We start from the raw sequence: 25,482 nt of genomic DNA, 5'->3' as shown, positions 1-25,482 counted from the left end.
GTGGGAACCCTAGCCAGCAATATTTTTTTTGTTTTTTTACTGTGTGGTAGGGAGGGCGGACCTGTAGGTGGGGCTTGCGGTGGGTGCAGCCAAGGGGGCCCAGGAAATTTTGTCATATGGGGTCCTGCGATTTCTGATGGCGGTCCTTGCTGTACCTACTTAAAGGAGAATTAAACCCTAAAAATAAATGTGACTAAAAATACCATATTTTATATACTGAACTTATTGCATGAGGCTAAAGTTTCAGCTTGTCAATAGCAGCAATGATCCAGGACTTCAAACTTGTCACAGGGGGTCACTATCTTGGAAAGTGTCTGTGACACTCACATGCTCAGTGGGCTCTGATTGGCTGTTGAGAAGCTAAGCTTAGGGCTCGTCACTAATTATCCAGCAGAAAATGAGCTTCCCCTGTAATATAAGCTGATGCTACAGGTTTGCTGATTATTAAATTCTGAGGCTAATTGCACTGGTTTCTGTGCTGCCATGTAGTAATTATGTGTATTAATTACTAATCAGCCTTATATTGTGACATTTCTATTCTATGTGTACTGTATATTGTGAGTGGGTCCCTAAGCTCAGTAAGTGACAGCAGCACAGAGCGTGTGCAGTGAATCAGCAGAAAAGAAGACGGGGAGCTACTGGGGCATCTTTGGAGACACAGATCTTTACTGCTAAAGGGCTGTGGTTGCCTTGTGCTGATATAGAAGCCCAAAACATAATGTACAACATTTCTAGCTACTTCATTAGTTAAGGTTTAGTTCTCCTTTAAAGCATACTTGAAGTTGTAGTCTGCCTTTCATTAAACAGTATACTAACACTGTACAGGGCAAATTAACTGCTCATTGCAACTCTGCACACCCCTCAGTTGCAGTTAGCAAGAGGGAGCCATGATAATGGAAGATGAGTCCAGTAGGTATTGCTTTAGGCTTGTGAAGGTCACTGCTGTTGCTCTTTCAGCATAGTTGCACTTTGCCATTTTCTATTTTAAGTAGCAGTTTGCCCTGTATACCACAATATTGCGATTAGTGATGGGCAAGTCTGACCTGTTTCGCTTTGCTAAAAATTTGCCAAACAGCGAGAAATTTGGTTGTGGGTTGCCTTGGGCTGGTACAGAAGCACAAAACATAATGTACAACAGGCTTTAGTTCTCCTTTAAACCCTGAGCATATTTCCTCAAGTGCTATGCTTCTCAGTGCCAGCAGATGGCAGTATTTCTCTGATTAGCATTTATGCTGGTGGGTAACTACTCGGTTTCTACACAGGGTTTAATGGGGGACTGGAGACGCAGTGCAGTGTTTGCAGTTCCTTTATGCATTCCTGTTTCCTATGTATATTAGAAACATGCATTAAATGTCTCTAAAACCCATTTGCTGAATGTCCTGCAGCATCAGAAAGGTCCCGACACACTGGTTTGACTCTCCGCAGAAATGAAGGTTGATTTTCTATAGATTATCAATAAAGTCTCAGCCAATAAGGAGGCTTCTTCTGAAGGATCCCGGGGCATTTGTGGTCACCAGCCTTACAGGTCTGAATGTTAATTTCCCACTATAGTGTGTGTTCTTATTTGTGTCTGATAGGGGCTGTTTGAGGCCTGGTAAAAGATATTTTGAGGTTGGAATTCCTCTAATTCAAAACATAATATTTATTGTGGATTCATTAAAAAAGGAACAGTATCTCCATTGGTCTAAAGCATCTTGTGCCCCCCAGGGCACTTAGTCATGGGCACAATGACTAAGTCCCCCAGGGGCACGAAACGCATAGGGCCAATGGAGATACTGTTCCTTTTTTAATGAATCCACAATAAATATAATGTTTTTTAACCTAATTTTTGGCGAACCTTATGGAGTCTTTTCTGAGTGCCCGATCAGGGCCGTCATCAGGGGGGCACAGGGGGTACTCCTTTACCGGGCCCAGGCCTAAAGAGGATTGTGCTGAACTTTTCGAAATAGTCGGGCTCTCCTTGACAGCGCCGAAGTCGTGCCGTCTCTTCCAATGTCCCGAACCGTCAAAGTCCCAAACAGCCGAAAAGCCGAAGTCCAGAAGCCGCAAAAAGACCCAAAATTATGAAAAGAGCCGAACTTGAAGTCCTGAAGCCACGGGTTCAGTTCTACTGAACACCAATGTGTGTTTTTGTTTTTTAAACCCCTGGCCACCAATTTATTATTTTAACACTCTATAAGCCCCTGCCTGCGTCCAATGATTTTTTTTTATATATATTCTCTGGGGCCCCAATGTTTTTTTTTAGTTTGTAAGGGGGGCCCTGGTGCCAACGGTTTTTTTTTAAGTTATAGGGGGGCCATGACAATCAATGGCTTTTTATAACTTGTGTGTGTGTGGGGGTTTAGTGTTGATGTCTGTGTGGTCTTTTAACTGTGGTGTGGAGGGGATCTGCGGTGGGGGGCGGTGGGCGTGGCCCAGGGGGCCCTAAAAACTTGTTGTACAGCGTCCCATGATTTCTAATGGCGGCCCTGTGCTCTATACCCCTCTTTTTGTACTTTGCTGGTTTATCCACTCCCTAAACTGAGGGTCTGGGGCTGGACCACCTGTTCCAGTGGTGAGTGATCAACATATATTGAGTCCTGCACCCCCCTTTTTTCGGTGGTTTAAAATGATTCCCCTAGTTCAACCAACAGGGAGTGGGAGTGATTGGGGGGAGGGTCCTTGGAGACCTCTAATGGCTCACAGTTGGGTGATAGGCCTGACTCTGACCATGGCTCTCCCCAACCACCATGTTACTATACCCCAATCGCACCAAAATTAGTAATGACCAAGTCTGAGGTGCAGGTATATAAGTGATGGGAGCACATACAGGGCCACTGCCGTTTGTCGTCCCTGTCCCCTCCCCCAATATTTCTAACTTAATAGGCTTTTGGCAAAACCTAAATGTGCCCTGGAAAATCCTTCTCTGAACTGTATCAATATTTCTCAATTGGGAAAAAAAAAAATGCTAGAAAAAATGATTTCAGAAAAATACATTGAATTATTTAAAGCTACAATCCCTTGAACTTCATATTAACGTTTCACCCTTTGTACATTTTGTGTCTTACAGTAACATCCCGCAGCCATGGAGGACAAGGTTTCCTGGTTACAGAATCAGTGTGACAAGTATCTAGCCGCCCTAACCAGATCAAATTTTGACAAGGCGACGTCAGGTAAGGGGACGTGTCAGAAACACAGTGACTTGGGGCTCCTGACCTTTTCCTCAGCTTATTGAAAGGAAACAAATGCTGTTCATTTCGACTGGGCAAGCTGGTTGAAAATTATGTTTGTGAGATAAGGGAAGTTTTGTGATGTTGCTCCTCTTATAACAGACCAGGGAAAGATCAGGTGACTCTTCTCACTAACGTCATGTTCTGAGCAGAACATCACAAGACTTTCCCTTTCTCGATAACTTAATTTTAGGGATGCACCGAATTCAGGATTCGGTTCGGGATTTGGCCAGGATTCGGCCTTTTTCAGCAGGATTCGGATTCCTTCAGGAAAGATTCGGCCGAATATCGAACCAAATCCGAATCCTAATTTGCTTATGCAAATTAGGGGCGGAGAGGGAAATTGCATGACTTTTTGTCACAAAACGAGGAAGTAAAAAACATTTTCCTCTTCCATATGCATATTTGCATATGCAAATTAGGATTCGGATTCGGTTCCGTATTCGGACGAATCTTTCCTGAAGGATTCCGGGGTTCGGCCAAATCCAAAATAGTGGATTCGGTGCATCCCTAATTAATTTTCTGCCAACCATGCCCAAAATGGTTTCTGCTGTTGTTTTATATTTATTATTAGCCATGTAAAAGCTGCTAATATCTTTAAAAGCAGAAACAATTATCAATGAGCCATTTTACATTCTTTGATTTTAAGGGTTTACATTTCCTTTAAAGCAGAGTTGCCCAACTGGAGGCTTATGGGAAAGATATGGTGGAATTTTATGGCCCACCAGGAGGCTGCTCCATTGACTTCTTTGGAACGCTATTTTAGTAGAACATACAGTACAATGAATAACTAGCCTACTATATGGATACAGTTGAACACCACCGAATTAAAGGCAAACTAAAGTACCTCACTAGTGATAACCCATGATGTTTCTATCTTTTTGTAGTCTTTGCTGTACAGTTTCCCATTTACACGTTAGCATAGTTTGGTAGCAAGTGAGGCAAAAGCAGTTAATCCAATTGACCTCAGTGCTGCAGAGAATAATCAATATGAATGAGACAGTTTCTGTAACCCCTAAAACCACATGGTTGGATTTTCCATTCCATTCCCTATACTGTGAAGTAGTAGAGAGTAAATGAATGGAGATTGAGCTCATGTAATCAGGCCCGGATTTGTGGAAAGGCCACCTAGGCCCGGGCCTAGGGCGGCAGGATTTTAGGGGGGCGGCATGATGCCCAACCACACCCACATTGGTTCAAAAACACTGGGGATGCGCTGGAGAAACAATAGTTTTTTTTAATTTCCCCATTGATGATGAACATTTGCACGAATAAAGGGAAGGGGACAGGGGCGACAAACAGCAGTGGGCCTAGGGTCGCCCTCTATGTAAATCCGGCCCTGCATGTAATGCAGATTTCAGGTGCCAACCAAGTTGGGGGTGTCAAAATCCAAGGGTCAAGCATTGAACCCCTACTACCTCCTTGTCCCTCTTATCATCAAGTCTATTGTTTGTGATTCACCTAATATTTCATGCTCTCGTGTATAATAATAGTGAGGGTCAGCGACTCACTGGATGGTACCATATATATTATATTTCTTTTAACTTAATTAAGGTCGCAGTTCTTCCGAAATCTACATTGGCCTGAGCATTAAGCAGGAGGAGGATGACCCAAACAAGGTTCAACTTCCGGAGGAAGTATCGTCTCCTGGGCCTCCGACATCCATCCTAAAATATTTCATTCATCTCACAAAGAATGTTGATGAGCAGGTAATCATGGTGCCCTTATGGGTTTAGAACATAGAGGCCGTGTGCCACCCTCAGAGCTGTTGTAATTCCCATTTATGGCCTTCACATGTCCAATATTTGTTAAAACGAAGGGCTAAATTGGGTTGGTTGTCCACCTTTAAATGCACTTTTAGTATGATGTAGAGAGTGATATTCTGAGACAATTTGCAATTGGTTTTCATTTTTTATTATTTGTGGTTTTTGAGTTATTTAGCTTTTTATTCAGCAGCTCTACAGTTTGCAATTTCAGCCATCTGGTTGCTAGAGTCCAAATTCCCCTAGCAACCATGCATTGATTTGAATAAGAGACTGGAATATGAATAGGAGAAGCCTGGCTAGAAAGAAGAGCAATAAAAAGTAGCAATAACAATAAATTTGTAGCCTTACAGAGCATTTGTTTTTAGATGGGGTCAGTGATCCCCATTTGAACGCTGGAAAGAGTCAGAAGAAAATCATTTTTTTTTAAAAAACCTTTAAAATGGTCTTGTAAGACTCTAGTAGGTCATGGCCAAATGGGTTGGGGTAAGGTGGTATAGCCAGAAGAATTAGACTTTATTGAGATCTTCTGCAGCTGAAACCATATTATTAATGCAATAAAAAATCTATATTCTATGTTATTTTTTTTATAGCAGAACATAATGGAAATGTGCCTTTGTTGCATTACAGATTGACCTACGTTTAATTGATCAGATGATCAGCAAAGGTGCAGATATCAATGAAACTGACAGATACGGGCAAATAGTATTGCACCAGGTATGTTATGTCTCCCTGTCGTCCCTATTCTGGAAATGATCAACTTTTTACTTCTAGTAACCCCTAGCAACCAATCAGCAATTAGCAGTTTATTTGAAAGCAAGTACCTGATTGGTTGCTAGAGTTTTCTAGGCAAGGGGCAAACATTTCGGTATCACGTAATCCAGATGCAGAACATCATTGACTCCCTTTTTTTCCACATGTAGGTGGCTAAAAGCTGGCAGATAGACGTGGCACAGTTTTTGATCGAGAGAAAGGCCGATGTGAACAAGGCCGATGATTTCGGGAAAACGCCCCTGCACGTGGCCGCTGCCGTGGATTACGCAGAGATGGTGACTTTCTTAATAAAAGAAGGAGGAGGTGAGTGCATATATATATAATACAGGTATGGGGCTGTTATCCAGAATGTTCAGGCCCTGGGGGTTTCTGTATAACGGATCTTTCCATAATTTGGATCTTCATACCTTAAGTCTACTAGAAAATCATGTATCATTAACCCAATAGGCTGGTTTTGCTTCCAATAAGGATTAATTATATTTTAGTTGGGATCAAGTACAGGTATATAATCCATTATCTGGAAACCTGTTATCCAAAAAGCTCTGAATTATGGATAGACCAACTCCCATAGACTCCATTTTATCCAAATTATCAAAAATGATTTCCTTTTCCTCTGTAATAATAAAACAGTAGCTTGTACTTTATCCGAACTAAGATATAATTAATCCTTAATGGAAGCAAAACCAATTTATTGGGTTTATTAAATGTTTATATGATTTTCTAGTAGACTTAGGGGGTTATTTATTAAACTTCAAATTTTGAAGAAAGGAAGTTACTATTACTATTGTTATAATATTTGAGTTTTTTTTACTATAAAATTAACATTTTTAGTGCAATAAAAATATTTCAATTTTTCGAGATTTATTATACCCAGAGGCTGCAAAAAGTCCAAAACCAAACATGCTCCATCTTTAACCTGTCGAGGTCCTATTTGCAATTTGAAGATATTATTGTCTGCGTTATTCGGTAATCCGCACATTTCAGGCTATTCTGTTGAATTTACAAAAAATTCTGACTTTTCGGGCATCAAATATGAAAAATTCAGATTTTTCATGCGAAAAATAAAAAAAATCAATATTTTTGTGCGACAATCCGATAAAGGCGCGGTTTTTGTCGATCAGATTTTTTAGTGCTTTCTGACTTTTCGGGCATCAAATCTGAAAAATTCAGATTTTTCATGTGAAAAATAAAAAAAAAGTCAATATTTTTGTGCGACAATACGATAAAGGTGTGTTTTTTGTCGATCAGATTTTTTAGTGTTTTTTTTAATGATAAATAAGGGTAAGTTGTGGATTCTAGTTTGGTGAGAAATTTTTTTATTAATTAATCAGAAAAAAACGGATTTTATTAAATAACCCCCTTAATGTATGAAGATACAAATTATGGAAAGATCTGTTATTTGGAAAACCCCAGGTTCCGAGCATTCTGGATAACAGATCCTATACCTGTACAAGGTACTGTTTTATTTTTACAGAGAAAAACTAAATAATTGAAAAAAAATTTGGATTATTTGGATATAAAATAGTCTATGGGAGATGGCCTATTTGCAATTTGAAGATATTATTGTCTGCGTTGTGTTTGTACGATAATCTGAACATTTCAGACTTTTCTGTCGAATTCACAAAAAATTTCATTTTTTCACGCAAAAAATCAAAAAAAGTTTTCTATGCAACAATCCGAAAAAGGAGCAGTTTTTGACGATCCGATTTTCCGTGGTTTTTTAAATGATAAATAAGGGCAAATCGTGGATTATAGTTTGGATGCACCGAATCCAAGATTCGATTCGGGATTTGGCCAGGATTCTGCCATTTTCAGCAGGATTCAGCCAAATCCTTGTGTCTGGCCGAACCGAATCTGAATCCTAATTTGTATATGTAAATTATGGACAGGGAGCGAAAAAAAGGAAGTGAAAAAAATGTTCACGCGTTTTAGTTTCCTGCACCTAATTTGCATATGCAAATTAGGATTCGGTTCGGTATTCGACCAAATCTTTCACAAAGGATTCAGGGATTCAGCCAAATCCCAAATAGTGGATTCAGTGCATCCCTAGTTTGGTGAGATTTTTTTTTATTAATTAATCAGAAAAAATCGGATTTTATTAAATAACCCCCTTAATGTATGAAGATCCAAATTATGGAAAGATCTGTTGTTCGGTAAAGCTCAGGTCCCGAGCATTCTGGATAACAGGTCCCATACCTGTAAAAGGTACTGTTTTATTTTTACAGTGAAAAACAAAATCATTTTGTCTTTTACATTCTGCAGCCAATATCAACGCCGTCACAAAGGGGAAGCAAACCCCATTACATTACGCAGCTAAACATGACGCGGTGAATTCGGTGAAGGTCCTTATTGCGCACAACGCCGAGGCTTATAGTCGGGATCACAAGCAGCGGACCCCCCTGCAACTCGCCGCTGAGCTAGGTAACACACAGCCGCCTGGGAATATAGAAAGTAAAGGTGCCGGAGAAACATATTTACTGTAACCTCCATTTATTTCTCAGGAGAAGTTGCTCCTGGCTCAGTATTGTAAGGCTGCTGTTCAGGATTCTCAAGTTTTATAAAATAATCAGGACAGAGACCATTGTTCCCTATTGCCTTCCTCTTCTTCTCCCAAACCCTTCCTACCATTTCTAATGATTTCTAATAATCCCTTTCCCATAGAATGCATTGGGGGTGTGGTTTATAGAGTGGGTGTGGTCTGGTATAATTGTTTATTCCCTGAATTGACCAATGCATCCGAGATGACCAGGAGCTGGTTATTTTCATCAAGAGCTAAATGAAAAACATACATTTTTTGAGTAATGCTTTAAATTAACTTTAGGGGGCACATTTACTAAGGGTCGAATATCGAGGGTTAATAAACCCTCGAATTCGACCCTCGAAGTAAAATCCTACGAATCTGAATATCGAATTCGAAGGATTTTAATCGATCGATCGAAGGATTTTCCGTTGATCAAAAAAACCTTAGAAAAGTGATGGGGAATAGGCTAACATTGTACCTCGGTAGGTTTAAATACCGAAGTATGTATTCAAAGTTTTTTTTAAAGAGACTTCGACATCGAATGGTCAAATAGTCGAACCATTTTTAGTTTGAATCGTTCGAATCGAAGGCGAAGTCGTAGTCGAAGGTCGTAGTAGCCTATTCGATGGTCGAAGTACCCAAAAAAATACTTCGAAATTCGAAGTTTTTTTACTTCGAAACCTTCACTCCAGCTTAGTAAATGTGCCCCATAGGTATGATGTAGATATTCCGAGACAATTTGCAATTGGTTTTCATTTTTTATTATTTGTGGTTTTTGAGTTATTTAGCTTTTTATTCAGCAGCTCTTCGGTTTGCAATTTTAGCAATCTGGTTGCTAGGGTCCAAATAATTAGCAACCATGCACTGATTGGAATAAGAGACTGGAATATGAATAGGAGAGGCCTGAATAGAAAGATGAGGAATAAAAAGTAGCAATAACAATACAGTTGTAGCCTTACAGAGCATTTGTTTTAGATGGGGTCAGTGAAAGCTGGAAAACATAATTCAAAAACTATAGAAGATGAATCATGAAAACAAATTGAAAAGTTGCTTAGAATTAGTCATTTTATAACATGCTAAAAGTTAACCTAAAAGTGAACCACCCTTTAATTAAGAAATATCAATGTTTTTTGTTATTTCTGACACTAAAAAGAACAGTGAATTGTTTCAGTGTAGCACTGGTTCAGCTGAGACACAGTTTACATTGGGGCAGTTAGTAGAACAAGTTATTCATGTTACCAGCCCTTTAGTTTTAAAGCCTAAAAAAGGCTGCAGTTTAGGGTTTGTTTATACAGAGCTCACAGTCTCCCTTTGAACGAATTACTGACGCAGATATTTATGTTTTATTTACATACATGAAATAAAACAATGAGTGCAGGGTATCTTTGTGTATTGCTATTTATTTTTAATAACTCCTGCTATTTTTTATTTCCTACAAATCAGATCGCAGCGAGGCTGCCCGGCTTCTGATTAACCTTAAAAGTGATGCGGGTGTTCTGGACAATACGGGACAATCTTGCATGACCCTTCTGGTAATGAATATGCCTCCTGTGGTAAGTGTCACATACTCATAGTAATAATGTTATGACTTTAGGGTAACTCCCCTGTAGGGTTCCACAATTCCCTTTGGCATTGCAATTGCTGCAAACTCTAGCACCACTGAGACCCTGACATACACTCATGTGTTCTGCTATTAAAAGGGTTGTTCACCTTTAAATGAGCTTTTAGTATGATTTAGAGAGTGATATTCTGAGACAATTTGCAATTGGTTTTTATTTTTTACTATTTGTGGTTATTTTGTTTTTTATTCAGCAGCTCTCCAGTTTGCAATTTCAGCCATCTGGTTGCTAGGGTCCAAGTTACCCTAGCAACCATACACTGATTTGAATCAGAGACTGGAAAAGTGGCATAACTAAAGTGCGCCAACCCCCCCCCGCAAGAAAATCTTCAGAGGGTCCCAGTTCACTCCAATCCCCATCCTCCCGCCCACTTCCTTTTCTGTCCATGTCCCTCCCATGTCCCATCTATGCCCCACCCATGTCACGCCCACACCCCACCCCAACTCTTCCCATACCCACCCTACTTGCTTTCCCCTTCCTCGCCAGTAAAGGTGGCCATACACGGCCAAATAATCGGATCTCTCCCCGATATGCCCACCTTGAGGTGGGCAATGTCGGGCTGATCCGATCGTGGGCCCTAAGGCCTAACGATCGGATCCTAACGGTGGCTTTACGGGCGGTCGGATCGCGGGACCGCATCAATGAACAGATGCGGCCGCGATCCGACGGGATTTTTAGTCCCATCCGATCGAGATCTGGCCGACTTTCGGCCAGATCTTGATCGGGGAAGCCCATTAGGGGGCCCCATACACGGGCCAATAAGCTGCCGACTCAGTCTGTCGGCAGCTTTTATCGGCCCGTGTATGGCCACCTTAAAAAAGAGAGGTTGAGGGTTTTTTTTTGAGTTATAAAGGAAGCAGATCCCAGCCCCCCCTGCGACTGTGGGGTCTACTTCCTCTATAGTTACACCACTGGACTGGAATATGAATAGGAGAGGCCCGAATATAAGATGAGTAATAAAAAGTAGCAATAACAATACATTCGTAGCCTTACAGGGCATTTGTTTTATAGATGGGGTCAGCGACCCCATTTGAAAGCTGGAAAGAGTCAGAAAAAGGCAAATCATTCAAAAACTATAAATAAGAAGAAATGAAGACCAATTGAAAAGTTGCTTGCAATTAGCCATTCTATAACATACTAAAAGTGAATTTAAAGGTGAACTTTTAATTTAGGGGTTTGAGTGGGTAACAGGTGGATAAATATGGATCTGGGCAGGGAAGCAACAAGTACAAGGGATCTTTCATCCCTGAAATCATATGTTTAGATATAGTCAGTCTTGTTCTGACCTCAGGCACTTCCTGCTAATAATGATCATACTGCTGATTCTATACATTATGTACGTATTCCCTCCTGCATCATTTATTAATCAGATTAATCCTAATCTGTTTGTGTTTGTTGCGTGATTATAGTTGTTCCCTTTATCTATTTTAAACTGCATGTGAGCACATCATTTATCTGCCCACATTTCCAGGATTTAACGCTAATCTAAATCTAAATATGATTAAGCAAAAACTTCCTCTTCTAATGGGCATCCTTGTTCCACTTAGTAACGTCCATAGATACATTGTATATCTACTGTATATGCTTAACCTTTATATGGTCACAGAACCCCTCAGTGACTTCTAATATCCTTATCATTTACAGTAGGGGGTACATTATCCCTTATTATACATGAGTGATACTTGGTTCCCTGTATAACTCAGCCTGCAGCCTTGTGCCTTTATATGGTCATAGAACCCCTCAGTGACTTCTAATATCCTTATAATTTACAGTAGGGGGTACATTATCCCTTATAATACATGAGTGATACTCAGAGTTCCCGGTATAACTTAGCCTGCAGCCTTGTGCCTTTATATGGTCACAGAACAACCCCTCAGTGACTTCTTATATCCTTATCATTTACAGTAGGGGGTACATTATCCCTTATAATACATGAGTGATACTCAGAGTTCCCGGTATAACTTAGCCTGCAGCCTTGTGCCTTTATATGGTCACAGAACAACCCCTCAGTGACTTCTTATATCCTTATCATTTACAGTAGGGGGTACATTATCCCTTATAATACATGAGTGATACTCAGAGTTCCCGGTATAACTTAGCCTGCAGCCTTGTGCCTTTATATGGTCACAGAACAACCCCTCAGTGACTTCTTATATCCTTATCATTTACAGTAGGGGGAACATTATCCCTTATAATACATGAGTGATACTCAGAGTTCCCTGTATAACCCAGCTGGTGTGTATTTGCTTTGACTCTAGGCCCTTCTTGCTCTGGACCAGTTCTTCATTAAAGATCGAGCCAACAGGAGGCAGCATTTTTACCTGAATTTGGTACAACCACGAACTACAGGTGATGATTCAGAAGGGGAGCAATATTAGCAGGACATTTTCTGTTAGATTGTGTGGCCTGTGAGAAACTCGGGTGGCGTGGGACCAGGAGGATGGAATGGGCAAGGCAAATATTATATCATAGAAACATGGCATGTACCAGTGACACTGAACAGATAGCAGCAATTTCTGGGAGATTTTCTTTTTTTTTTTTTTTGAAGGGGTGGTTCACCTTCAAGTTAACTTTTAACATGTTAAAGAATAAGCAATTCTAAGCAACTTTTCAATTGGTCGTCATTATTTATTTTTTTGTAGTTTTTGAATTATCTGCCTTTTTCTTTTGACTCTTTCCAGCTTTCAAATGGGGGTCACTGACCCCATCTAAAAAATGTTCTGTAAGGCTACGCGTTTATTGCTATTGCTAATTTTTATTAGTCATCTTTCTATTCAGGCCTCTCCTATTCACATTCCAGTCTCTTATTCAAATCAGTGCATGGTTGCTATGGGAATTTGGACACTAGCAACCAGATGGCTGAAACTGCAAACTGAAGAGCTGCTGAATAAAAAAGAATAATAACTTAAGAAACCTCAACTAATAAAAAATGAAAACCAATTGCAAGTTGTCTCAGGATATCACTGTCTACATCATAATGAACATTCATTTAAAGGGGTGGTTCACCTTTAAGTTAACTTTTATTATATTATAGAATGGACAATTCTAAGCAACTTTTCAAATGGCCTTCATTATTTATGTATTATAGTGTTTTTAATTATTTTCCTTCTTCTTCTGGCTGTTTCCAGCTCTGCAAGGCTACAAATGTATTGTTATTACTACTTTTTATTAATCATCTTTCTATTCAGGCCTCTCCTATTCATATCCCAGGCTCTTATTCAAATTAGTGCATGGTTGCTAGGGGAATTTGGACCCTAGTAACCAGATGAATAAAAATTGCAAACTGGAGAGCCGCTGAATAAAAAGCTAAATAGCTAAAAAAACACAAATAATAAAATATGAAAACTAATTGCAAATTATCTCAGAATATCACTCTCTACATCATACTAACAGTTAATTTAAAGGTGAACAACCCCTTTAAATGTAAAGAACCCCTTAAAACAGAAGATAGACATAATCCAGTAGGTCCAGGAGAAGGCTTTGTGTGCAGTTTCCAGGTAATTCCCCAGAGATTAAAAAAATTGCATTCCAAGGAGGCTGAGCTGGAAACAGGAGCAACTGCTGCAGTTTCTGGGAAGTTGAAATCTGTAATGTAAACAGACACATAGCGATGCATGCAACAAATCATTTACTGCCCAGGCAGTGCCAGGAAGCAACGCCAGCTCTTATACTAATGTTTGTACAGAAGGGAAGCAACACACTATCTGTCATCTGCCCCCAGTGTTCCAAGTGTCACAAGCCAATGATAGAAAATCCTATTTTAACTCTTTAAAGACATGCAAGCCTTAAAATTAAAGGGGAAGTGAACCCATAAATAAGCATTCATAATGCCTATGTATAATATGTATGCAGCATAAGTAGGGAATTGGTTTGCAGAATGGGTGGGATTCGTGGGATTATAGGGAGCAGGGATGTTGTTGGTGTTTCATTCCCAGTGTTACAAATCCAAGGCTCATCCAGTGCCAATGATGCATGAAATTATTCCCTAAACTTGGGTAAAATGGCTTTTAGAGGCAGATTTATCAAAGGTCGAGGTGAATTTTCAATTGAAAAAAATTAGAATTTCAAGCAATTTTTTGTGTATTTCGATTAGGGTATAGTCCAAATTCGATTCAATTTGAAAAAAATTTAAAAATTAGAAATTTATCATGTATAAATTCAACTTCGATCATTCGCCGTCTAAAACCTGACGAATTGCTGTTTTATCCTATGGGGGGCCTCCTACAACCTATTTGGAGTCAATTGGTGGACTTTGAAAAATCTAAGTTTTTTGGGGGAAAAACTTCAAATCTAATTCGATCAAATGCGCTATTCCTTCTATTCATATTACGAACCTATTCGACAAAAAAAACTTTGACTTAATTTCGGTTGGCCTTTTTGAATTCGAATTTCGAAGTTTTTTCAATTCTAAATTCGACCCTAGATAAATATGCCCCTTAGAGATCGGCATAATGAGACATGTTTGGGGTATTAAACAGTTACATAGTTAACATAATGAGACTTAAAGTGGTTGTTCAACTTTGAGTTAACTTTTAGTAGGATGTAGAGAGTGATATTTTGAGACAATTTGCAATTGGTTTTCATTTTTTATTAGTTGAGGTTTCTTAAGTTATTTTGCTTTTTTATTCAGCAGCTCTCCAGTTTGCAATTTCACCAATCTGGTTGCTAGTGTCCAGATTCCCTTAGCAACCATGCATTGATTTGTATAAGATCCTGGGACATGAATAGGAGAGACCTGAATAGAAAGATGAGCCCTACAGAGCATTTGTATTTTTTTTTTTAGATTGGGCCATTGACCCCCATTGGAACTGGTAAGTGTCAGAAAAAGAAGGCAAATAATTCAAAAACTATTAAAAAAGAAAAAATTAAGGCCAACTGAAGAGTTACTTAGAATTAGCCATTTTATAACATAGTAAAAGTTAACTTAAATATGAACTGCTACTTTGACTATATGCCGCCTACCTTGAATAGTCCTTTGTGTGGTGATACTGTACAGTATATCCCTTTGGAGATGTACTACAGCCTTACAACAGTACATAACATGTTAGTAGGGAATGCACGAGCAACCAAGGGCATGTGGAAAATTGCAGTTGGGCTACAGTTGAAAAGCGCAAGAAGCCACCTCCAAATAATATTATTTTGCTGAAAATACTCCTATACCAGAAATGGATGGGAGCTGTAGGATTGTGGTTTATGTTGGTTTTCAGCCATACAAAATGTGCCGGGTTGGGGGGCACCAGCAATGCCATCAAATCCTCTCCAAGGTACTGAAGTTTATCTACAGGGGTGGCTTTTGAATTTGTTTTAAGCCCCCAACTTTCATCAGAACAGTTCATGCTCCTAGAGATTTAGTCTGAAGTAGGAAAGAACATAATAATTACTTCTTATTCATTCTGATCAGTGCCTTTTTTCTTCAATCTAGATTTCAGCGGATCACAAGCCAAGTCTCCAGTAAGTGCCGGTGAAAGATTAATATCAGTGTTTATGCCAACGTTCTCTCTAATTCTGTGTAGGCTGCAAACTCTTTAAACTCTGCTGAACTCATTTTGCAGTGGGTCGGCTGGTTCTGAGCAAGCGGTTTGTGCAGAGACGAGGTGCCCAAACTCACGTCTGTATATTATCTGACTCTGAAGCCAAGGATTTTGGACTTTTTCAGCTCCAAACTTCCCCCATTAGCTCATAATGTGATCACAGATCCAAAGATTCAGGGTTATCTGAAGCAGTTAGTATTCAACCATGGCTTTCAGGGTGTCTCTCCATAATCACTCCATTTGGGAATTCACGGGAGTAATAATGCAGAGAAGGAGCTTCTGTTATTTCAGTCCCTTATAGATATGGCCAAAGTGCCCTTTCTTTGTTTAGTCAAGTAGTTCAGCTCTCCAATTAATGATTGCTCAGATACTCTACCTTGGATTCTCAGCCCTTGCTTTACTCACATAGCAGATATTGCATACCTCCCAACTGTCCCGTTTTTCTCGGGACAGTCTCGATTTTGACAGCTCCCACAGTCCCGGATTGTGGTCCCGAATTTGATCTCCTGCACTCAACAGCCAGAAAAAGATACAAAGTTTCTAAAACTTAATTGGCTTTTTGACAAAGAGGCCAGAATAAGTGGCAGGTGCACTTAGATACTTTTGTAAAAATGTAAGATAAGCAAAGAAACAATTGTAACAATTTAAGACAAGCAGGTCTCTTGGGGGAAACAGTGACTTGCAACTTAAAGGGCAATTCACCTACATTAGCAAAACTGTAACACATTGAAATCACAGAAATGTGTTCCAAACCTGTCAAATTTTGTAAAATGAAAATGGTAATTAGGGGGTGTGGCCAGAAAAATGGGCGTGGTCAAAATTTTTGCTGTGCTCCCTGCAGAAAATCTTTTTGTCCATCTTTCTATTTGCAAAATGTTGGGAGGTGTGATATTGTACAGGTTTCGTATTGGCGGAGGTCAATGATGGACTTGGCCTACTAGGACCCACCAGAAAACCTGACTATCAGGCCCACTTTCACAAAATTATTCAAAACATTAGGGTCATGGTCCACTGGGAGTTCCTCAGGCTCTTCTGGTCGTGGAGATCAGTTAGAGCCCGGCTGATTTATATATATATATATATATATACACAACTAGAATTTGTGGCCTTTCATGCCAAGGTCCTTTGCAGATGCAGCTACTACCACTTTAATGCAATTCTTATCTCTATATTAAGTAACACAGAAAGAATGGGCCCTACCGCTGCCAACGCTGGATGTGAAACCTTTTCCATTACTAACTCTGTTTTTCCTTTTATAGCTGGAAATGATCGTTCAGAACCGTCAGCTGGACATCATCATGCACCCTGTTATCCAGAAACTCATTGAAGTCAAATGGAAGTTATTTGGCAGGTACAGTTGGATGTCTCATTCATCTTCCTGATAAAGTTCATTTTTCAAATACATCAGGTTCTAACGTCTCATTCCTTTTGCAGAACGAGTGTAGCATTCATGCTGACGTTAAACCTTGTTTTGATCCTCTCTTGGACGGCCCTGGGAATTGCCTCCTCCCTGCCAAGAACAGAGGAAGCCCCATACAAGTTTCCAGAGGTGGGTGCAGCTCGTTGTGATAGGATTTGTGCAACAGGATCTGATCCGATTGGGAGACACTTCTACATTGCTGAACACCTTTGGAAAGTCCAGAAAAAATATCTTCTTTTATAATGGTTTCCTATTGCTCAAGGGGATCTTGCTTTTTGCAAATAAGATGTCCTATTCTGATTCCAAATATAATATACGTGAATGTGAATGTCTTTGCCAAGCAAACAACTGAACCAGTCAATAAGTTTGCAGGTCACAGTGGTATTAACCTTTTGAATCCATTCCCTAAACCAGTGGCTTGTGAGTAACATATTGCTCCTCAAACCTTTGGATGTTGCTCCCAGTGGCCTCAAAGCAGGTGATTATTTTTGAATTCCAGGCTTGGAGGCAAGTTTTGGTTGTATAAAAACCACATGTACTGTAGAGTCTCCTGTAGGCTGCCAGTCCATATAGGGGTTACACACAAGAACATTTTTACCCTTGTATTGCTCCTCAACTCTTTTTACATCTGAATGTAGCTCACAGTAAAAAAAAAAAAAAAAAAGGTTGGGGACCCCTGACCTAAACTATCACCTATTTATCCACTTCTACTACCCTTCAGTGTTATCCAAGCTCAGTGCATTAGAACTTGCTCTTCATGGTAGTCAGATATATTGATGATATTTCTAAATACCCTATCATATTTGGAGACTCTCCTCTTTGATCAGTCATCAGTCTCTATGCCACAGTTTGGATTTTTTTTCCATGGAAAATACTTGGACTCTTTATCAACTATAACAATGACTGTGTAGCAGTCGCCTTGTACACTATGGATCGTAGTTACAATCCGGTTTGTTTCCCTGGAACAATTTAGTACCACACACAAGGATTTGGAACACTATATTGATTGAAATCATTAATACTTTATAAAAACACCATAGACTGAAACTGGAGAATATTCATCAATTTCTGAAAAGACATTATGGTATCACAAAGGCCAGAAGACAATCTTGGCTCCTTTATCAGTAGTTGAGGCCCAAGAGCCAAGAGCCGCCATGCTGCTTAGGGTGGACTATCATGAACACCATTAATAAGTAACGTTTTCTGCTAAAATTCTGCTGCCAGATGTGACAAAAGCCACATGTTGGCCCACAACCCAGGGACCACTCTCTTCCCATCTTTCCTCTGTGCAGGGTGTTAGTGGTTTGGGCGATCTAGATGGGACTTTATAGGGTTCTCCCAAGATAACAAGTTATGTTTGCATTTTAAGGGGTGGTTCACCTTTAAGTTAACTTTTAGAATGTTATAGAATGGCCAGTTCCAAGAAACTATTTCAAATGGTCTTCATTATTTTTTAATTATTTCGTTTTTGCCTTCTTCTTCTGATTCTTTCCAGCTTTCAAAAGTGGGTCACTGACCCCATCTAAAACACAAATGCTCTGTAAGGCTACAAATGTATTGTTATTGCTAATTTTTATCCCTCTTCCTTCAATTCAGACCTCTCCTAATCATATTCCAGTCTCTTATTCAAATCAATGCATCGTTGCTAGGGTAATTTGGACCCTAGCAAATAGATGGCTGAAATTAAAAACTGGAGAGTTGCTGAATTAAAAGCTAAAAACAAACTCAAAATTACATATCAAAGTAAAATTTAACTCAAAAGTGAACAAAAGTTTGGATAAGAATGGGAAGACTCCTGTACAGTAACAAGACTAATTACAGGAATTTTAATATTAAAAAAAAACAACCAAACTCCCATACTCGATTTTACCTTATTTATTATTAAAAAAAAACTCGATTTAATCAGTTTGGGTAAAAACCTGATAAAATTGATCAAAAACCCGAATCGCACGGTTATTTTTCCCGAATCACTTTATTTTTTCAGCTTTTTTCCAAAAAGCCAGATTTTTTCAGATTATTGCCCGAAAAGCCTGAAATGGTTGGATTTTCAGGCTAATTCCAGCACAGACCACAGACACTTCCAAATAGGATAGAGACCGTTGCCACTGTCTTATACACAACCTCGGCAGGTCTGAGATTGCAGATTTTTGGATTCTGGCTTTCAGCATCAGGTTTAAAAAAAACCAGACAATTTAAGTTTTAATTCAGAGTTTAGTAAATAGCCCCCTAAATCTTGGCCCTATTTAAAAATAAAAATATAAGAGACCCTGGTTTATGTGGAAAATATATACCTTCATTAAATACATGTTTATGGAACAAGTCTTCTTTATAATATCATAGCACTTCTCCTGCCTCTTCATTATAGGACTGTTGGAGAATTATCCTGATTGTGATAGCGCTGGGACTCACTCTCTATCAGATTTTAGAAGAATTTAAGGAAATCTATCAAGCCAAGAAAAGAATGAAACGCTGGAAAGAATGGCGGAAGAAAGAGCTTGAAAAAGACCTGAAATATTGCCATCCAATGTGGCCTGAGGTATTGATTTATTTTTAACAAGATAAATAGGATGGAATTTTCAAAAGTCAGATATACTTATTCTTCCTAAAGCCTAGGATTCCTAATCTGTGGGGTTGGTTCACTAGTGGAGGAGGCAGCGAGTGGATGGGGGGAGCAGCTTGAAGATCAGATAGATTGGGGGGGTGTTAACTTGCTGGGAATTGCTGGAAGCCCTCCATAAGGCAGGGATCCTTTTTGATAGAAATAATTTAAATAATCATACAATCATAATCTTACAAGCTATTAGCAAACGCTTGATTCATTAAGAACGAACATTTTTCTTTTAGGAAAAGGAATACCTGCAGAAAGGAATAGAAGACCTCAATAAAGTGCATTCGGGTTATTTCAGAGATTTCTGGTAAGTCAGCCTCGCTGTATGAATGTTAAATACAAAGCCCGGCACAGAATGAAGTTGCAGCAGCATTTCCCTGGAGGCAACGCACAAACAGGGGCTTTATAGCACTCATGCGCCAGACATACACATTCTCTTGTGAATCATATGAAATATCTGCAGCAAAAGATCCTCACTGTATTCCTGTCTGAGTGATTTAGTGCTTCAAGGCACCAGCTTCCTCTGCCATTGACTCTGCCCAGCATTTCCTTTATTCTGTATCACAATGGAGGCAAATGACCCCTATCCCCTACTTTGTGCAATGAATATATTACAAGTCACATAGTCCTGCCATGGCGCATATACAGTATATATATATATATATATATATATATATATATCTATATATATATATATATATATATATATATATATACACAATTACAATAGTCCTCAGCACTCAACCCATTATCAATATATTTAAGACAAGAGACATTTTGTGCTACTGCTACTGAAAAATGCCTTACCCTTTAAACAAAACAGGGATTGTTTGTTTGTTTGTCCATATATTGCAATATATATAATTTTGAGGTTTATATATATATGTATATATATATATATATATATATATATATATATATATATACAGCTACATGCCGGTGCACTCAAAAATCCTCATTTTGTAACTGCTTTGGTGCTGGTTAAATAAATAATGCAGAAATTCAAAAAAGAACCGCACTCTCAGGACTTGCTCCAAATGTAGACAATAGTGTAAGTTTATTTCAACATTTCGGCTCAAAACTTAAGCCGTCATCAGGAAGTCTATATATATATATATATATTGTACAAGGTGGAGGGGATGTTTTGTAGATGACCGGTATATATCCCCATTCTTTTGGTTTTAAAATCACCTCATTAAGAGACACCATGGGGTTAACCAGCCAGAGGTGGGCTGGACATCCAAGGGGTGTTTAATGAAGGTGAGCAGCAGGTGGGGGGAGGGAGTTTTTTCTCAAGTGTGGAAGTTTTTTTACGTGTGGTAACTCACTGCTGGGTTGAACAGAAAAGTCTGTCTCTCTAAAAGACTAGAGAGTTCATCCCCTAAAGACTGGATGTTATATGTTTGGCAAGTAAGCTATTCTTATTCAGGGCCGGGCCAAGCCGGCTTGGCACCCCAGGCAACTCGGCCAGCACCATCCTCCACCTCTCCATCAGCGAGTACAGGAGCGTGCACAAGAGTGCATGTACGTCAACGGACCGGACAGGGGGTAGGCAGCAGTGCAAGGTACGTGCCTGGTGCCCCCTAATTTTTGCACCCTAGGCATGTGCCTACTCTGCCTACCCCTAGTTCCTTGCTGCTGAAAGCTTAACCTGAATTGGAAAAAATAAACAGAATGTTTTACCTTCAATCTGGAGTGGCCTGCATGTCTGGTGGAGAAAACCCCGCTGTGATCCCCCAAACTTCACAATATATATATATATATATATATATATATATATATTATACTGTATATATGCCATAGTACCTCTTTAATAGGGTACACGCTGGCCAGTTATAGAGTTGGAATGGCCAAGCACAGCCAATGCAGCCAATGGCACCACATACTTCAGGTATTATTGGTTTGTACCAACTTATTCAGAAGGACCTGACAGTTTTCCATTCAACTCCTCAGTTGAAATGCTTTGTTACTGGGTCCCACAGCAAATTCATTTTAGGGTCCCCAGCATATCCAGAGGTCGTCCTGTTTTACCAATAAATATTGAAATTGCTGATTAATTAGGGCCTCATGGGACCCCCTGTACCTCCTGGGCCCCCTGTAGCCACAGAGTCTGCTCCCTCTGTAGTTATTCCCCGGCCTGTATGACACCCTATAGCTGCTATTTGTTGCACTACAAGTGAGTAAAGAGCTCATATATATATCTATCTGCTTTTCTACAGCTGTTGCTGAGCTACAACTCCCAGCATTCAGCTCAATGCAGAAGAATATCAGATAGTTCTGTTAAGACTGTTCATGTCTTTCCTCTTCTTCTGTCTGGCCTTGGTGCTGATACCTGATTATTCCCATTCTACTCAATGTCCCGAGACTCTGATAGTTCCCTGATTTTTTTGAATAAATGTTCATCTTCCTCTCGTCTCCTTGTTTGACTTTTAGAGCTAGCGCTGATCATGCTGACAGAGCTTATCAATGTCCCTATTAGTCTTCTCATTAGTTTTGCTTTATTCTGTCCCTTCTCATTTCGTCACATTAACCTTCCGTGGCTTTGCTTGGATTTTCTACAGCGTTTCACAATTTTCTGAAATAATATTTGCCATTAACAGTATTGTTTGTTATATGTATATTTCTTTTGATTTGTTAGTATCTGCTACAGATATGGAACCTGTTATCTAGAAGGCCTGTGACCTGGGAGTTTCCAGATAAGGGATCTTTAAATAATTTGGTTCTCCATACCTTAAGGGGGTGATTCACCTTACTTTTTGTATATTATAGAATGGTTCTAAGCAACTTTTCAATTGGTGTTAATTTTTTATAGTTTTTGAATGATTTGCCTTCTTCTTCTGACTCTTTCCAGCTTTCAAATGGGGTCACTGACCCCATCTAAAACAAAAATGCTCTCTAAGGCTACAAATGTATTGTTATTGCTACTTTGTGTAGCACCTATTTGGCTGTATTTAGACACTAGCAGGGTAGAGCATTGTCTACATGTGACTTACACAACAGGGTCAGGGCCTTCGCCAAGTGGAAGCTATCCCTTTAAGATGTAGTATAACTACATAACACAGGCTATTGCATATAAAAATAGATTGATTGGACGCCAGGTGGTTCTTAGTGAAACAAAAGAGTTGTATTTATTGTAGACAGTTTACTCACGCAGGAGTTATAGCAGGTATAATATATCACAGAGGAGAAAGGATAGCAGGATGATGATGCAGCATGATAGAGACTGTCACTCCCATAGTCAAATAGTCAAGGAGAATACCTCTGTCCCAAAGACCGATATACCAGTGAGGGGATCGGGATCAATCAGGTAGGGTACGAGCAGTCCTCTGCTAAACTAGATTCCCTTTCACTGAGTTCTCTGCTCTAAAGGCAAACAAGAAGCCTTTGGGAAGCTACTCTCTGCTCTGCTATTATCCTTGATGGAGCACACAGCTGCTCATGCTACATAAAGCTGACTATCTCTCTCTCCTAGAGAGACTATTACAGGTCTGCCCTAATGATAGCTAACCTCGTTCACCGGATTGCCTTGTTCCCGACTTCAGCACCAAAGGTACAGGTCCCTTTGTGGTAAATGGCTTTTCTGGGGCCTTGGTGATCCCAGGCTCAATGGGAAACACCTAGCCTTGAAGACGCAGGAGCCAATGAGGAAGAGGCCACTCCATGCACAACACTATATAGCAGTGTGGCATGAAATGGTATTGCACCCTTTGGCCTATAGCTATAGCTGTTACACTTACATGCAATAAAGGCTTTTGCCCAATAAACAACAGCTATAGGGAATGATACAAGAAAGGTAGGGGATTAACTCTATAGGAGCCTAATAGATCCTATAGGTCCCTACATTTGTATTACTCATCTTTCTATTCCGGCTTCTCCGATTCATATTGATTTGTGCCGGAATCACCAGTTGGCACAAAGCGATTAAATGAGTTACAGACAACCAATCATAATGATCCTGATCCCAGCCAAAAAATGTATCCGTTATTGTTTCTGATAAGAATCATAGATGTTGTTGCTTATATATATAATCGATATATAAAGCTCAGTTCTGCTCTTCAAACTGTAAATAAAGATGGCAGAGCAGGGTACCGGCACTCACTGCAGATCCATAAACCCACAGGAACAATATTCTACATCTTAGTAAATTAATCCACAACCCAGTTCTCAATTATAAACCATTGAAAAATAGAGGGAGAAGAATGGCCACTGGGCCCATTAAAGTCTTCTCATTGAATAATACATGTCCCTCAGGTCTCGATGTAATTAGGTTTAGATGAGCAATTATGCCTTTGCCTTTACTCACTGGGCCGAGATAGACAATCGCTGGCTTTAAGATATGTTTCTTTTGTGTCTGTTTTGAATTTACTTCCTCTGGATGTATTATCTGTATTTGTGCCATCATGACTCACTCTCTATTTCACATATTGCCTTAACCTGGTCATTAGTGAATAGGGGATTTGCTACAGAATGGGGGGCGTCTTGTTTAAAATCTGCTGTCAGGACATTTTAAAGGAGACAATTTATGTAAAAAATAAGAACGTACCAGTGCATTATACTCATTCAGATATAGAAGAATTTTGCTTTAAAAAATAGTGTTTCAGGCTGATTTATTGAATATTTCTGCAAAAACCCCAATAATCCCTCCATTCTCTCCCACTTCCTGCTCCCTGAATTTCCAGCCTGTGACGGTGGCTCTCAGCTCACTGCACTGTAGGACAGGAACCAATCAGCAGCTAGCAGGACCTGATAGGGAACTGAAGCCTGTTTGTGCTGGTGTGACTGCAGGGCTGCGATTGGCTGTCCCACTCCTACTGTGCTTCTGGCAGGGACTGTTAGGACACACCCACCCCTCATTTGAAACACAGACAGGGACCAGAGAACATAAAGGGGCTATTTTTAAAGATATTATTTTTTAGCACCATGTAAAAGCAACATCATATATTACTTATAATTGCCTAGGAAATTAGAGTTTTTTCATTTATCCTATATGTTTCTTTTAATCTTCTGCCCTCTCTCTTACAGAATGAACTCAATTTTCCTCCCAATTTTATCTCAGGGAGCATATTACCCTGTGCTCATTCTCAAACAAATTCATGGGATAGATAGATTGTTCACCTTTAAGTTAACTTTTAAGTAACTTTTTAATTTTTAGAGTTTAGAGTGCATTATTTGCCTTCTTCTTCTGACTCTTTCCAGCTTTCAAACAGGGGGTCACTGACCCCCATCTAAAAATGCTCTGTAAGGCTACAAATGTATTGTTATTGCTACTTTTTATTACTCTTCTTTCTATTCAGGCCTCTCCTATTCATATTCCAGTCTCCTATTCAAATCAATGCATGGTTGCTGGGGGAATTTGGACCCCTCGATGCAGAGTCAGTGCAGCGGAGCTCACGGGCGTCATCTTTACCGCTTCAGATATCTTCAGTAAGTAAGCGGCGTATCAGCACATGGACAGTTGTAGCAATATTACGGTCCCGAACAACTGCACATGTGCCAAAGCCACGGAAATTGCCGAAAGGAACCCAAATATTCCTGAAGCAACAAAAGATAGTGCCCGTGATCTCTGCTGCGCTGACTCTGCATCGAGGGGTAATTGGCATTTACAGGTATTAACACCTGTGTGGGGGGGGCAGGGAAGTCATTAGTTGGGTGGTTTGGTTCTCCTTCAAGCAATCTGGTTGCTAGGGCCCAATTTGCCATAGTAACCTTGGTTTAAACTAGAGACTGGAATATGAATAGGATAAAATCAGTAATAAATAATTCAAAAACTATAAAAAAAGAAAAAATGAAGACCAATTGAAAAGTTGCTTACAATCAGCCATTCTATAACATACTTAAAGATAACTTAAAGGTACACTGCTTCTTTAATAAACAGAAGGAGTGCATGGTTTTGAAAAGTACCCCATGGTATTTTGGGACATGTTTTCACAGCCCTTTTTACACAATGGAGGAGATCCCATGATGAAGTATCGAGAGGGCACCCATCCCCAACACCCAGTCTGTACATGTGATATGCTCCAAATCACAGTTTTTCCAA

At 39.7% G+C, this 25,482-nt stretch overlaps 1 protein-coding gene across 1 annotated transcript in view; it reads left to right on the top strand.

Annotated features, from left to right (window-relative positions):
• The first annotated feature begins 3,049 nt into the window (after nucleotides 1-3,049).
• The window catches only part of cat2.L (calcium transporter 2 L homeolog), a 41,777-nt gene continuing 19,344 nt past the window's right edge, over nucleotides 3,050-25,482 (top strand). Inside the window, exons 1-12 of the mRNA XM_041566638.1 lie at nucleotides 3,050-3,152; nucleotides 4,764-4,918; nucleotides 5,603-5,689; nucleotides 5,896-6,049; nucleotides 8,009-8,167; nucleotides 9,711-9,820; nucleotides 12,145-12,235; nucleotides 15,309-15,337; nucleotides 16,677-16,768; nucleotides 16,852-16,966; nucleotides 19,203-19,373; nucleotides 19,682-19,752. Coding sequence (XP_041422572.1) covers nucleotides 3,065-3,152; nucleotides 4,764-4,918; nucleotides 5,603-5,689; nucleotides 5,896-6,049; nucleotides 8,009-8,167; nucleotides 9,711-9,820; nucleotides 12,145-12,235; nucleotides 15,309-15,337; nucleotides 16,677-16,768; nucleotides 16,852-16,966; nucleotides 19,203-19,373; nucleotides 19,682-19,752 — 1,322 coding nt within the window. The 5' untranslated portion in view covers nucleotides 3,050-3,064. The remainder of the gene's footprint in view (nucleotides 3,153-4,763; nucleotides 4,919-5,602; nucleotides 5,690-5,895; nucleotides 6,050-8,008; nucleotides 8,168-9,710; nucleotides 9,821-12,144; nucleotides 12,236-15,308; nucleotides 15,338-16,676; nucleotides 16,769-16,851; nucleotides 16,967-19,202; nucleotides 19,374-19,681; nucleotides 19,753-25,482) is intronic.

Source organism: Xenopus laevis, chromosome 6L, assembly GCF_017654675.1.
Source record: "Xenopus laevis strain J_2021 chromosome 6L, Xenopus_laevis_v10.1, whole genome shotgun sequence".
In the NCBI taxonomy this organism is placed as follows: Eukaryota; Metazoa; Chordata; class Amphibia; order Anura; family Pipidae; genus Xenopus; species Xenopus laevis.
This window is presented reverse-complemented; position numbering and strand designations above follow the sequence as displayed.